We start from the raw sequence: 14551 nt of genomic DNA on the forward strand, positions 1-14551 counted from the left end.
CTTTCAAGGGAACTTCGAACTGCGTCCTCTAGGGGTCGCTATGGGGAACACCTCGTCGTGACCCGTGTCTGAAAGCATACAAATGAAAAAACACCAACGAGTTGGCCGGCGACAGCCTCTGACGTCACTACCGGGTGCGACTATAAAACAGGCATCGGGAAAAACACGTCATTCTCTTCTTCGTCTTTCATTGACTGTTTTGTTTGAAGCGTGCATCTGAAAGAACCGGTAAGAGCGCTCTTTCTCTGTCTATCATGGCGACTACTAGCAAGCGTTTAGACAATGTATGCATCCGTGTCGGCGTTATTTGACACCTGATGACACACACGATCTTTACGTGATTGTTTGGGTAAAGAGCACGCACGCGATGTCTTTGAGGAGGCAATCTGCGTGCATTGCGAGCATTTTTTCAAGAAAAAAGCTCCGCTCTCGTTCGTCTCTCTTTCCGAAAAAAAGAGAAAAAAAAGGCAGCCATCTGCTTCCCGCGTTTCAGGACCCGCCGTTGCTGAGGCACGGAGGAGAATGAGCTCGTGAGAATTTCAGGTGGATCTGTCTGAATGGTTTAAAGAGGGATTTTCTCTATAGCGCTTAAAAAATGGCGGCGGACGAGAGAGAGCCTCGGGAGGATGATGTTATATCTTTAACACTTTCTGATACTGAGGTTAGTGCTCTGCTGGGTTTTTACCCAGGAAAAGCAGGAGATATTTGAGGATGGTGAAGAAGCTGAGGCTGAGCCTTCTCAATTCTCCTGCCCTGCGTATGTAGAGCTGTTGGAGTTTATGGATCGCGCCTCGATGAGCGTTATGTTTCCGACCATAGCCCTCCAGCTCAGGTGAGCCTTCCATTTCTGCCTGATCTCCGTACAGAGATCGAAAGGAAATGAAAGAGGCCGTTTTCTTCTCGCATCCATTGGTTTCGGCATAAGAGTTTTTGGCCGACATCGAGGCGATGCGCGAAAACGGCTATGAGAGGATGCCCCCTGCAGAAAGAGCTTTCATTCTGCGGGGGAGACATCCTCTCTTAATCTCCCTCCTTGCCATCTAAGCCCCTTCAAGCAATGCATCTTGCTTAAATGGCAAGGCATACGCAGCAGCAGGTCAGGCTGTGGCTTTATTACAAAATAAATGCTTCAAGCATATCAGACTGATCTGCTAAGAGACCTGGATAAAGGCGAAAGCCTTTTTCCTGATCAGGTAGCCGAGCTGCGCCGCACCACAGGCTTCTCTCCAGGCTACCAAGCAGGCCGCCTCTGCCAAGTGCAGGACTATGGCGGCCATGGTGGTGGCGGAGAGACATCTGTGGATGAACCTGGCAGGCATCGGGAAGAAAGAAAAGGCTTTCTTCTCGATGCTCAGGTTTCGCCCTCTGAACTTTTCGGTATTTCCGTTGAGACGGTGATCGAGAAGTTCGGGGAGACGAAGGCGCACTCCGCTGCTTTCAGATCTTTCGTTCGTTCCACGAAGGTCCAGGTCTGAGCCCGAACAACATAGGGGTCCTGGCCTGTCTCGATCTGAGGATCAAAGACGGGCACAGAAGGCTAGTGTCGCGACTCACGCTCCTCCCCCACCTGCGGCAGGGTTAAGAGGAATGGTGGGTCACAAGGGGGTAAGCAGAACCTAAGGGATGTGATCCAGACGAGGCAGCGTTCTCGTCTGAGTCAGAGTGATACTGAGGTATCTACTCGTTCCCTTTAAGGATTTTTAACTTCTGCTTTTATCCTCCCCTTCCTAATTCCCCTGTAACCACCAGCTCTCCACCTGATCGAGGTTAGGTGGAAACCTCTAACGCATAACAGTCTCCTATGCTGGACCTATAATGTTTTTGGCTGGTCCTATGTTCATAGCAACCACCTTACTGATGGTCCGGACTAAAAGGAGGCGCCCCTTGAGCGGGGCTCCAGCGCAGGAGGGTGGGAGTATAAAAATAACCCTTTCTGTATATACTTATGTGTAAATTGCTGGTGGTTATGTCTACTAATAAACTCTGTGAGTTTCCTTTGCAGTGCTCAGTTACAGTGTTTACTAAACACTCGTCAGCACCAGCCATCCGGCTTCATGTTCCGGTATTAGGCGGCTGAGATCACAGGTTTCTGCGGGAGCCTCCTTGATCATCAGGCCTGGCACAGCACTGCAGGGAATTTCATGGATGTCCGGCCAGGTCACCCTGAGGGGTCTCCTGGCCGCTTAGGTGCTGTCGCATCCAGCGGGAAGTGAAGGTGGCAGTTACAGAAGTCTTCTTGTATATGCTGCCTCAGGTGATGCTCCCCTCGCTAGAGGTTTATAAAATTTGAGCTTGCCTCTCCCGTGCGGTTCAGCGCCTCTGCGATGCTTAGGAACCTTTAGGTACACACGCTAAGCTCTGTGTACTTTCTGAAAACCACATGGTGGTCAGTGTGCACGTGAACACTTTGCGCACTTTCTAAAAATCCACATATTGGTAAGTGTGCACGCAAGACTCTGCGCACTTTCTGAAATCCTGTATGGTAAGGGTTACGCGATCCGCCTCGTTCCCTTTCTTGAGATGATTAGACCTTGGTTCCTTGGGCTCCATTCAGCCAGTGTGTATTTGTTTATACACTTCAAGCATCGCTTCCCTCAACATGAGGGGCTATTGGGGCGATTCTCGTGTGGTAGTTTAGCAGCGCTCCCCTTTTCCAAGAAGGGTCGCCTATGAGCGTGCTACTCTGGATTCAGGAGTTCTCCTCTCATATGAGACTGAGTTCACTGTTTTTTTTCCCAGAGCGCTCCAGCATTATTTCCACAGATCGAGTTGATGACTCTCAAACATACTTTTTTGAGATGCACCATTCCATCTATGAGCTGCTCTATCAGAGTGCCACGAAAGCCCTTCCTTAGAACAGTATTTGAAAATCCATGATATGGTAAGTGTGCACGTGAAGTCTTTGCACACTTTCTGAAATCCACACTGTGGTAAGATCGCACGCTAGTACTCTGCGTTCTTTATAAAATCCTATATGGTGAGGCTTCGCGCGGTTGCTTCGTGCCCTTTCTTGAGTTGGTAAAAGCCCTGTTCATCTTGGGCGCCACTCCACCCATGTATCCTCGGATACCTATCTAAACAGGGTGTTGCTACTGGAGATCTGTTGAGACAGCTCCTTCAGCAAGCTTTTGCGGAAGCAAGCTGTAGCCCCTGTGTGACAGGCAAGACTTAGTATAAAATGCTAGGTTCCTAGCCGTATCCCTTTAAAGGAATCTTTCCTGATTCCAAGCCTTTAGCTCTACCATCGGGCCGAGGCCCTAACAATCAAGTTGGGTATGTAGCTTAGGCCTTTGGCCGTAAGGGGTATTGTCACAGACAGCCGTCTAAACGTCCCAGGGGGCAACTCCCATTGAAATGGTAGAGTTGGTACTTAGTGTTCGCCATGATTCTGGCCTGCACTCCCCTCAGCATGGGCGGCGTGGGTATACTGTTCCCCATAGCGACCCCTAGAGGACGCAGTTCGAAGTTCCCTTGAAAGGGAACGTCTCAGGTTACGAATGTAACCATGGTTCCCTGAGTAGGGAACGAGACACTGCGTCCTCTAGCTCCCTGCCATGCTTCGGACGCAAGCTTCAGACGAAGAAGTGAATGACGTGTTTTTCCCGATGCCTGTTTTATAGTCGCACCGGTAGTGACGTCAGAGGCTGTCGCCGGCCAACTCGTTGGTGTTTTTTTCATTTGTATGCTTCAGACACGGGTCACGACGAGGTGTTCCCCATAGCGACCCCTAGAGGACGCAGTGTCTCGTTCCCTACTCAGGGAACCATGGTTACATTCGTAACCTGAGACGTTCATCCAGTAGAAGACTGATGTCAGAAAATCAATTGGAATTAAACAATGTTTAAAGAAAAAGTTTATTGATAGCAAGTTGTGAATGAGGTTTGCATTTAATTACATAATTTTAAACTGTTTGCTCTTCAAAGTCCCTTCAGAACAATTGTGTGACTTGATGCAGGAGGTAAAAATACAGTCCAGTTGTACCACAGTGTTCTCACATTTTTAACCCATGAATTTCCATTAATTTTTTTTGTGATTAATGGAGAAGGATTTTGTTTCATTTGGATTCATTTGATTTGCATCTATCCATCCATATTTCAATCCTATTTTTCTTATGTAGGGTCGCAGTGATTGTTACTAAATTGTTCAGACCAATTTGTAAACTGGTTTGATTGATATATTGAAAATAATTATTCACTCACTAATTGGACATATACTACCATTCAAAAGATGGGATCTGTAAATTACTTAATTGATCAAACAAGACAGTAAAAATATTTGTAATGTTACAAAAACCTTTTATTTCAAATAATTGCTGTTCTTTTAAACTTTATCAAATAATCTTGAAAAAAAATAACCACATTTTACAAAACATTAACCAGCACAACTGTTTTAAATGACAATAATTAGGAGAAATGTTTCTTGAGTGGCAAACCAGCATATTAGAATGATTTCTGAAGGATCATGTTCTTTGCTATCAACGGAATAAATAACTTTTGAAAATTCTAAATTAGAAACCGTTATTTTCAATTGTAATACAATTTCAAAACATGACTGTTTTTACTATATTTTTGATCAAATATATGAAGCCTTGGTGAGAAAATTCAAAAAAATAAAAATCTTAACAACCCCCAACTTTTGAATGGTAGTGCAGCAAACTACACAATAGCAAAATCTAGTCATACAGTATTAACAAGCCTAATAATCCCTTAATATTTCCTCATTTTCCATGTCGGAGGGAACCCTGCACACAGTGTGAAATCCCCCTTCCCCTACTAAGCCTACATGCATGTAATATGGATTTAGGTCACTTTGACAGGGGTTTTGTACATGGTTATTTTTGCAGTTTTCAATCCATACTGAAATTTAAAACACAAATATCCTAAACACTACACAATAGGACACCTGTGTGAAGGAAGTCATGGCCTAATGGTTAGAGAGTCGGACTCCCAATCGAAGGTTAGTTAGATCCACTCTCCGGCAGGAATTAATTGTGGGGGGAGTGCATGTACAGTACAAATATCTCTCCACCTTCAATACCATGACTTAGGTGCCCTTGAGCAAGGCACTGAACCCCCAACTGCTCCCCGGGTGCCGCAGCATAAAATGGCTGCCCACTGCTCCGGGTGTGTGTTCACAGTGTGTATGTGTGTTCACTGCTCTGTGTGTGTGCACTTCGGATGGGTTAAATGCAGAGCACGAATTCTGAGTATGGGTAACAACACTACGCAAAACAAAAATTAAATTTTTTTTTTTTATTTGGTACATTAGGTAAGTCTGCTTTAACCTGGACTGTGTTTGGACCCAAAGTCTGTAAATATAAGACACAATTTTCATCTGTTAATCTATTTCCATTGGTGCATGTAGCTGCTCTGACCCTGAGCGCTGGGTCTGGATAATCCACTACTGTAAGGCCTCTTATAGACTAATCACAGAGTTCAGAAAGGCTAGCAGATTGCAGCACGGCGTCCACCTGTTCTCATGTTCTATGTACAGTCAGCGTAGATCTATAGGACTTAAACTGCCTGGACACAACATGTCTTGTGACCTGGCCTGTGATTTTGGCTCTTTTTTGGTACCCTCGGGTTCAGGTGGAACGCATTCAGACATGACATCTGAGCTATTGGAAAACGAGAGCAATTATATTCTATGTTTGTGCTTTCAGATCCATTCTTTTTACGAATGGCTGAAATGAGCTCCTTAAATGTTGGGACATGGTTCACACCAGATCACCAGTTTAGGCCACCTCAGATGTTCATTATTATTGTGAGTCCAAAAGCACTACAATGAAGCCTCACAAAAGGGTATGAAGCACTGCTGCCCTCAGATTCCTCTTTCTCGGAATGTTCTTCACTGAGCATCTGATAACTTTATACAATTTGGGGCAGCTGCCTAGGTGGGCAAAGTTCGGTAAGCGGTGTCCAGTCTGGTGGCCACTTTTTGCGCCCCACAGCAATGTGGGGCACCTTTGAAGCACTTCTACTGCCACAGAGTACTGGCCGTTAGTCCACTGTTTCAGCCTGACCACCATCACAGCTGAAGAGAAGCTGAAAGAGTACCGTGAGGTGCCACGGAAAACCCGCTCCCCCTCAACGAAATACGCCCCTTCTTCCCAGGAGAGCATGTAGCCATCTTCTTCGCCCATGTTGGCCAGGTTACAGACGGCCAGAAGGCAAGAGCTCAGCAGTGCCTCGTTTTTACTGTACTGGAGAAGAACCGACACCAGTCGTGGGACAGCTCCAAGCCTCAGGAATCGCTCTTGTTGCAAGTCTGGCAAGAAAAAAAAATCACTCTTACATTCCAAACTCAAGAGTCAGCATCGAGACACAGATTGCTAGACTCTACCTAGCTCCCTGTTTTTCCTGAAAATCTGCAGTGAAGTTATCAAAGGGACACTCCACCCAGAACTGAAAATGTCATCATCCCTCATATGGTTCCAAACCTGGATTCATTTTGTTTTTCTGCAAAACACAAAATAATATAATTAAAAAAATATTGTGAACCAAACAGCACCGGAACCCCTTTGATTTCAATTGAAAAAATAAAATAAAATAAAAAAACACTGAAGTAATTCTCAAAATATGTTCTTTTGTGCTCAACAGAATTAAAAAAAAAGTCACAGGTTTTAAACAACATGAGAGTGAGTAACTGATGACATAATTTCGGTTTTGGGTAAAGTATGACTGTAAAAGTATGTGTTTATGTTATCTCTCTCGATGTTTTTGAGCTATTTGAGGTTATTTGGTATCGAATCCTACCATTAAATGTTTTACAGTTAAATTATATCTGGCATTATTCACACAGCTCTTGCGCACTCTACTTTTCTATCTCTCATATGAATGTCACCTCTTCCAGTGAAATCACAATATAAAAGGCGTTCAAATACGCTATCATTTCCAATGACAAACTTGTGCATTTTCAAAAGCTTTCAAAATGGAAACTATTTTAAAACTTCATCTTTATTTTTTAAACTATACGTTGTTGTCTCAGATTCAGGTTTGAAGCTAAAATCAAAAAATAACCTCTTATACAAATCAATTCAGATCAACCTTTGTTATGGCAAATAGTGTGCTTCAAATTTTACTAAAATTTGTCTTGACATACTAAAGTATGACCAATTCCACTCACAACAGTAACACTGGGGTTAGAAGAATAGGGCAAAAGTTCAGGTTCACTCACTACTGTCATAGCAAATTCTTGCGATGGCCTGGCTAACGTGAAGGAGAAGGTCCTGGTCTTGGCTTAGCAGAAAGGTCACAAGGGCAGACACAATTCCTGTCTCAAAGCATTGCTCTCTCACAGGAGCTAAAGAAAGATGGAATTATAAAATAATCAGTAGTCAGCCAGTGATCTTTGACTATGAATATTAAGTTAGATGCCAAGCTCCTATTATTTGCAGTTTATACAGCTTATTAAAGGGACAATCCCACCAGCAACCTGATCTTGTTGTAGCTAAGGTCTTCTTCAACCTTTTCGGTTACAGCTCAGCCCATATTTTAACCACAAGGCTATACCAACATACACACGTATTATATTTGTACATAAAACATTTGTTCTTACCGTCTCTGGCCAGTTCAGCTACCAGTCTGGCTGTGTGAGTAGTGAGCGTGCTCTTTATTCTTAAAATCTGAGCCAGAACAGGCAGAATACCGCTTTCTACCACCTGCTCTGATGCACCTTTCTCTAGGTCAGGAAAAACACATTACACAAAGTTTGGGGTCAGGAATATATATTGATGTTTATGAAAGAAGTGTCTAATGTCTGCATTTTTTATGATCAAAAATACAGTAAAACAGTAATATTGTGAAATATGATTACAATTAATAACAGTTCACTATTTTAATATATTTTCAAATGCAAATAATTTCTATAATGGCACAAACTTTCCAATATGCTGATTTAGTGGTCAAGAAGAAAGTCATTTCTTATTATTATGTTGAAAACAATTGTGCTGCTTAATATTTCCAGGATTCATTGATTCGTTAATGAAGAAAAACGTCAAAAGAACAGTATTTATTTAAAAAAGTATTTTTTTTTTTTGTAAAATTATAAATGTCTTTACTGTATTTTTTTGATCCATTTAATGTGTCCTTGGTGAACAAAAGTATTCATTTTTTAATTGTAATGACCCCAAATCTTGTACGTTGATGTATATAAAACCCATCCCTCTGAAAGTACAACACATTGGATAAACTGTGTACATCATGCTAGACTATTCTTGTCTGTAGTGAACATATGGATGTACTGTACGCACAGATTAACAAATGATGTTTCCACAAACTACAGAGGTCACTCACAGCTGCCCACCTGGTTGCTTGTGTACAAAGGAGCAATCTGGCTAATTGTTTGTGTCACTTAATGGCTCTCACAGAGACAAATGCGGATTACAGCATCTCTGTTTTCAAATCCACAGGAGTTGAGTATCCTTCTCACAACCATCCCGGTTGATGTGTTAATAATGGTTTCTCACCTGTGCCTGGGTGTTTCGCGATATGTCAGGGAAAATGCACAGTCAGCTGGTCTTTATCACAAAATAAACCTGACAGTACATTATCCTGCTTTTTACACATAAAACATTGATTTAAGTCTGTATTATTTAACTATGTGAGAATAAAGTTAATGCAAAATGATCCCAAAGACATAAAACTAGCATAGCTATAAAAAAAAAACCATTTGCTTAGGATGACAGCTAATTATACTGTTTGGAGGTCATTATGCAAAAATATTCAACCTTCAAGTGTTGCAACTGACCAGGCAAAATCACATTTTCCAGAGAGACACATAACTTATGATAGTAGCCTCAGTCATGTCTAGCCAAAGTGTAAATGCAATACGCACTAAGCAGCTTTCAGAACTCACTCAAAGTGCTGGCACATTCTGCATTATCTAGCTCATACCAATTGACAACAGTTAAAATTTACTTTATAAAGGCATAATCTATTAAGAACTGTCACAAAATATTATAAATATTATAATTATAACATAATATTGTTATAGCAATATTATAACGATTATTATAACATAACATTATATTATTATAATGCTCAGAGGGCCTGGTTTTTTGTTACATAAGTGCTCAACTAGTCCTATGCATGTCTGAATTGACTCTGCATTGAAGTTTATTTAGACATTTACACTTAGACACACAAATACAACCACATGTAAATTTTTCATCTGGGCTTATCCTGTCTTAAACAAATAATTTAAATCTTAAATTATATAACAAAAACCTGAAATACTCACTTCTTTCTATGGCAACATTCAATACGGTGTCCAAATATGGCTTTAGTTCCTCCTCGACAAGTTCTGTGCTCACACTGATGGCCTCTATTGCAGCACTTAGTGAATCTGAGAAAAGAAAACGTACATAAAAATGCACATCCTTCAGACAGTCTTCGCATTGTGCCTGTTGTTACTTACCCTTGGGCGCATTGGGCAGTGGACGACTGGCCCCCATCATGTCCATATGTCTATGTGAGGTTGTGATGACCTGTTTAGTTCTCAGCACTGCCTGTGTCCCAGATTACCACGGCAGTCTAAACTGTGTTTCTGATCTAAAATCTCACACTGCTCCATCTCTTGCTCTGTATCTGTAAAGTACAACCATTTGTGCAATATTGTCCTTTTTTGTCCTCCACCTGTTTTTTTTCCACTCTTATCCGGGCTGTGTATATTTGCGACTCCTCCCTCCCACACTCATCACATTTATTTTCTTCCTCTCAATCCCTGTCTCTCCACCGCCTGCTCTGATTCAGACCTTCACTAATGCACTCCAAATCCTCAATCTGATGAAAGCCTCACAGTGGACAGGACACCTGTAGGAAACACTGGGAACTGCAGAAAGCCCACATCAAATATCTCCAAGAGGGCAGAAGAGAGAGAGGAACAACAAACAGACAAACAATATCACTGGCTCAGTTACAAATCTAACTACATGGTGAGGATTTTCTCTGCTTTTTCGCGAGGGCTTCAGAAAAGTGGCTTTGTGGGGAAATCTTTTGTGAAAATACAAAAGATTACAAAGTAGTTGAAGTGAACATAATTGAAAACAAACCAATTAGCCATTATTGACTTCTTAGGGCACTTATAAAACAGACAAATTACTACAGTAACTACATGTTATTAAATTAAACAGTTTTACATGTTCTGAAATACTGTTGCCACCACAATGCTAGTATGATGCTATGTGGCTGCAAAGCTGTTCGGAATGGTTGTAAACGTATTGTTACATGTTACTTACTGGATCATATAAAAAATATCTCTATGATGTTCTGGATTGTGTCCCTCCTGCCTTATTTTGTTGTTTAAGAAAAATTGCAAGATGCTTCACAAAAAATCCACCGTTTCAGATATCTCTGGCTCATTGCACAAATAATGTTTTTTAAATTTTAACACTCGTAAAACGTTAACACTTAGGGTTAAGGGTTTGTTTAAATCCCTAACCCTAAATATGTGCAATAGCAATTGCAATAAATCCATTTAATAAATTTTAATCTTACATTAGAGTGGATGCTTTCACGCTCTGCAAGCAATAAAAAAGTAATAAATATACAAACTGCTTTGTAAAAAGGTAATGCTTTTAATACAAGCATATGATGAGCAATCTGTAAAACTTACAGAGTACAGGCTACAGTCATTCACATACACTACATATCAGACACAAACAGAAAAAGTAAATAAATAGTCTGAAAAATTAAGAGAAGGTATGTTCTTACTCAAACTAAATTGCTAGGGGTTTGTAGGATTAAGTAAAACAGAAACAAATAACACTTCAGAGATAAAATTCTAAAATGAGACTAAGAGAAACTGATATTGTGATTAATTTCATGAGAATACAACATAGTGCTTGAAAAAACAAATGCTTGCCTGCTACTTTAATAGCATACGCTGTCTGTGTACATTTGTTCTTTACCACAAATGACAAAACAAGAGATTGAGAGCGACACATGATTGGTAAAGTATAAATCAAAACAGCTTCTCAGACCCACATTATTTTCTTGATCAACCAGTTTGTGAAAAAAAAAACCCAAAATATATTCAGAGAGAAGGAGAAGTCTAATGTTTATAAAAGTAAAATTTTCTATGAAAAACTTTTTGCACTCTGAATTCAGTGTCTCTCAGCACCTTTCAGGCATGTGATGTTACACGAGACCTGCATTGGTGGCGTTAAGTCCACTGGAAATAGTTTCGTATCCTACAGAGACTAGTGTTAACACACTGCTCTCCATCTCTGTGGACTGCTGAACTTCAGGAACAACAGAATCCAGCCGCATCTGTTTTCCTTTCTTCTGTCCCCTTTTGCCCTTTTCTTTAGGTTTGCCGTCTTCCGTGGCGGCTTTGGGCTTGCGGTTGCGTTTCCTTATCCTTCTCACCGGAGGTTGGGGTTTGGGGTCAGTGTTTCCTGAGAGGATTCGGATTTGTCGGTCGATGACGGTATCTATGATATCGAGAGCCACGTCCATCATGCCGTTACCAAGACCATGTGTAACATTGGAGAACAAACGTGTATTCACTGGATCATTAAAAGTCTTCCGCATCTCCTCTAGATAGTTCCTGTTTAACAACAATAAACAACCAAAATTACTGGTTGAATCACATCAGAACCATTTATTATTCTTTTTACAGGACTACTAATGCTTTACCTTGTTTCAATGATTTTTGACCAGTGCTGTACTTGGTTCGTTTCAGGTAGCAACTGTTTCGCCATATTCTCATAATCAACATATTGCAGTGCAAAATCCTTCATGTCTTTGCAAAGGGCAGCTGTGTCACCTGAAAATAATGAAAATTCATGTAATTATGTAGAATTAATTTGCTTCAACCAAGATTTTAGGTCATGATTAAAGAGTACACCCAAAAATTACAAGTCTGTCATCATTTACTGACTCTCAAGACTTCCTTTCTTCTACAAAACAAGATCTTTTAAAGTATATTTCAACTGATTTTTCCCATAAACTGGACGTCAATGGGGTCCAAAACAACACTGATGACTTTCATTTTATGTACAAAAAGCCATTTTATGTTCAAACAGGTTTGAGTTTTCATTTTTTGAAGTATATTGTTCAGACGTACCTTCAATTAGTTTAGAAAAGGAACTGGATACTGCTGTATTGGTGCTTGGTGACAGTCCAAAGACATTTAGGGACTCCAAGAGTGTTTTCTTACTAGCAGGACCTCGACTCACTCTTGTATAGGCAGCCAGAGATCGGAGAGACATCTTCTCAGGCGGCTCTAATCTCCTCTTCACCTCTTCGTAATGGATCTGATACTTGCGGGCCTTTGAGCTCTTCATGTTAGGATCCAGGAGGGAGGCTACCTCTGCAAAAGGGACCTGCAGTGAGTTCACTGCACCATCTTGAGATGGCGCGGCACTCTGGCCTTCTGATGGACCTTGTGTTGATAAGTGGTCTTGGGTCTGAATATGAGCCTGTGCCTCCACGTGGCCTTGCAGTGGAGTCTGCAGATGTGGAGCGGGCTGGATGTGTGACTGAGTCTGGATGTGAGTTGGCATCTGGACGTGCGATGGGATGGTGTGCGGTACAGCGTGACAGGAGACTTCTTGAGGTACCACGTGCTGCGTGATGATCTGTGCGATGTTTGGAGGTTGCGGTTGTGGCTGATACATGGTTATAATGGGGTTCCCGACAGAGACGTGCACGATATCACTGTTCTGGGGAACAGCGGACATGTGCATACCGGCAGACGGATCCATCTTTTTCTCACAAGCACAGTGATGAACAGCTTTTTAACGCAAATTTGTATCTAAAAAAAAAAAAAGTATAGTTAGATAAACACACACACGTGCACACACATATACATACATACATACATATATACATATATATATATAACACAAATTTTGAGATTGTGAGTTAAAATGCTAACATTTTAGGAACATGCATTAGAAAAGTAAATAGTCAATTTAGATATTATTTTGACTGTTTTTTTTTTATTAATAATTCATTTGATCACTTTATTTTTATTTATTTATTTTAAATTCACACTTTGCTAATTTTATAGAATTTTTGGTAGTAATAAGACTTTATACTAAATTAAATTAAATTAAACTTATTTTTTATTCAGTGCCACATGAACCAGAGCTAACACACTTTTACAACATTAACTGCCAGACAAAAAACAAACAAACAAAAAAAATGCCTTACATTAATTTCGGTGTCTTTAAAACACTAGATTTATGATTTATTTTTTTTAAAACGAATTTCTTTAACATATTGATATGCTAATGTTATTTTCATTTCTATCACATTTCTATCATACACACTAGTTTTCTGTTTATTTTTTTAATCCTTAAGAAAAAAAGACAATCTTGAGTATACACAATGATAAAACATGCAGAATTGTTTCTTTTTCCAGTCCACAAAATTCACAGGTCTATGAAATGTTCTTTTATGTTTCCAAACATGCTAAACTTTACGAATCCTATGTAGTATTTTGTAGGATTCAATTCAATTCAATTCAAGTTTATTTGTATAGCGCTTTTTACGATACAAATCATTACAAAGCAACTTTACAGAAAATTAAGTTTCTACAATATTTAGTAGTAGCTTATCAGTGATGACTGTCAGTATGCTTCTTTAATTTTATGCAAGATTTGTTTAGCATTTCCATTATTTATTTCAAATAAAGAAGACCACAAAACCTTGCTGTAGGAAAGGAGACAGAACAAACAGCATTTCTCATGTCCTTATTGCTTTTATCACATATTTGTTCAAAGACACAGGTGGGAACGCGAGCCGATATGACGTTTTTGACAGCGTCACCGGGGCGCATGACGGCTGAAGTTTGGAGCGCGCGACTGTATGTATCTTATACACTCTGTGCATCCAGTAAATAAAACTGGGTTGAAGCCCCTGCGTTTGATAAAGAATGTGTATGTGATGTAATGTTTCGTTTATTTCACATGAGGAGACTGTATATACACAAAGAGCCGAGTACAAAGTCTGAGCTGACTTTGAGAGGAAAGATAATCTACTTGTTTTGATGAATAGTAGGACAGGCCAAAGCCACCATTATGTTTGTAACGTGATATTCCACCGTAATTATGTGCTCAAAAGCATCCAAACCTCCGTTTAATTCGGACTGTTCTGGTTACGAACGCTAACCTTGAATCAGACACAAGTTACTGACCGTATTCTCACTTACCGCTGTATGGTTAGAGTCGTATTTAAACCGCACTGATCCTAGAACAGTCCATGGCGAACCGATCGAAGGTCTCCTTCTTCACCGATCCTGTTTCGGCGGGTTGCAAATCAGCAGACGGGACACAGACGCCATAGCTGCCGGAGCTCGAACGCTCATTGGCCAATGTCGCTGTCAATCATGTTCACTGGAAGCGCTTATTCGGGGAGGCCCGTGTCAGTCATGTTACGTCAGTGTGAAAAGGCGGAATATCCGGAGCTTAAAATGGTAGGGCGTGAACAAAGCTTCCAGGTGTCTGTCAGTTTGGTATGTAATGTTATTGACAAAAACAAGCAATGGAATCTATTTGGCTTGGATTTATTATATTGAAGTGATCAAGTCAAACACACTGTGG

General features: G+C 40.7%; 2 protein-coding genes across 3 annotated transcripts; both read right to left on the reverse strand.

Moving 5' to 3' along the window:
* Positions 1 to 5248: 5248 nt before the first annotated feature.
* LOC122147042 lies at positions 5249 to 10468 on the reverse strand. The gene is made up of 5 exons (XM_042767964.1): positions 9418 to 10468; positions 9241 to 9345; positions 7558 to 7680; positions 7177 to 7302; positions 5249 to 6267 (listed from the first exon to the last, which is right to left on the reverse strand). Exons 1-5 carry the CDS (start codon positions 9461 to 9463, stop codon positions 5792 to 5794), a joined length of 876 nt encoding a protein of 291 aa, XP_042623898.1. The 5' UTR covers positions 9464 to 10468; the 3' UTR covers positions 5249 to 5791.
* An 85-nt stretch (positions 10469 to 10553) lies between these two features.
* On the reverse strand, positions 10554 to 14324 carry LOC109073689. 2 transcript variants are annotated; one of them, XM_042767963.1, is made up of 4 exons: positions 14146 to 14324; positions 12070 to 12759; positions 11640 to 11769; positions 10554 to 11550 (listed from the first exon to the last, which is right to left on the reverse strand). In XM_042767963.1, exons 2-4 carry the CDS (start codon positions 12707 to 12709, stop codon positions 11139 to 11141), a joined length of 1182 nt encoding a protein of 393 aa, XP_042623897.1. In that variant the 5' UTR covers positions 12710 to 12759; positions 14146 to 14324; the 3' UTR covers positions 10554 to 11138. The 2 variants fall into 2 exon arrangements, with proteins under 2 accessions (XP_042623897.1, XP_042623896.1); XM_042767962.1 differs by having other exon boundaries at positions 14161 to 14315.
* Positions 14325 to 14551: the final 227 nt, after the last annotated feature.

Source organism: Cyprinus carpio, chromosome A12 (genome assembly GCF_018340385.1).
Source record: "Cyprinus carpio isolate SPL01 chromosome A12, ASM1834038v1, whole genome shotgun sequence".
In the NCBI taxonomy this organism is placed as follows: Eukaryota; Metazoa; Chordata; class Actinopteri; order Cypriniformes; family Cyprinidae; genus Cyprinus; species Cyprinus carpio.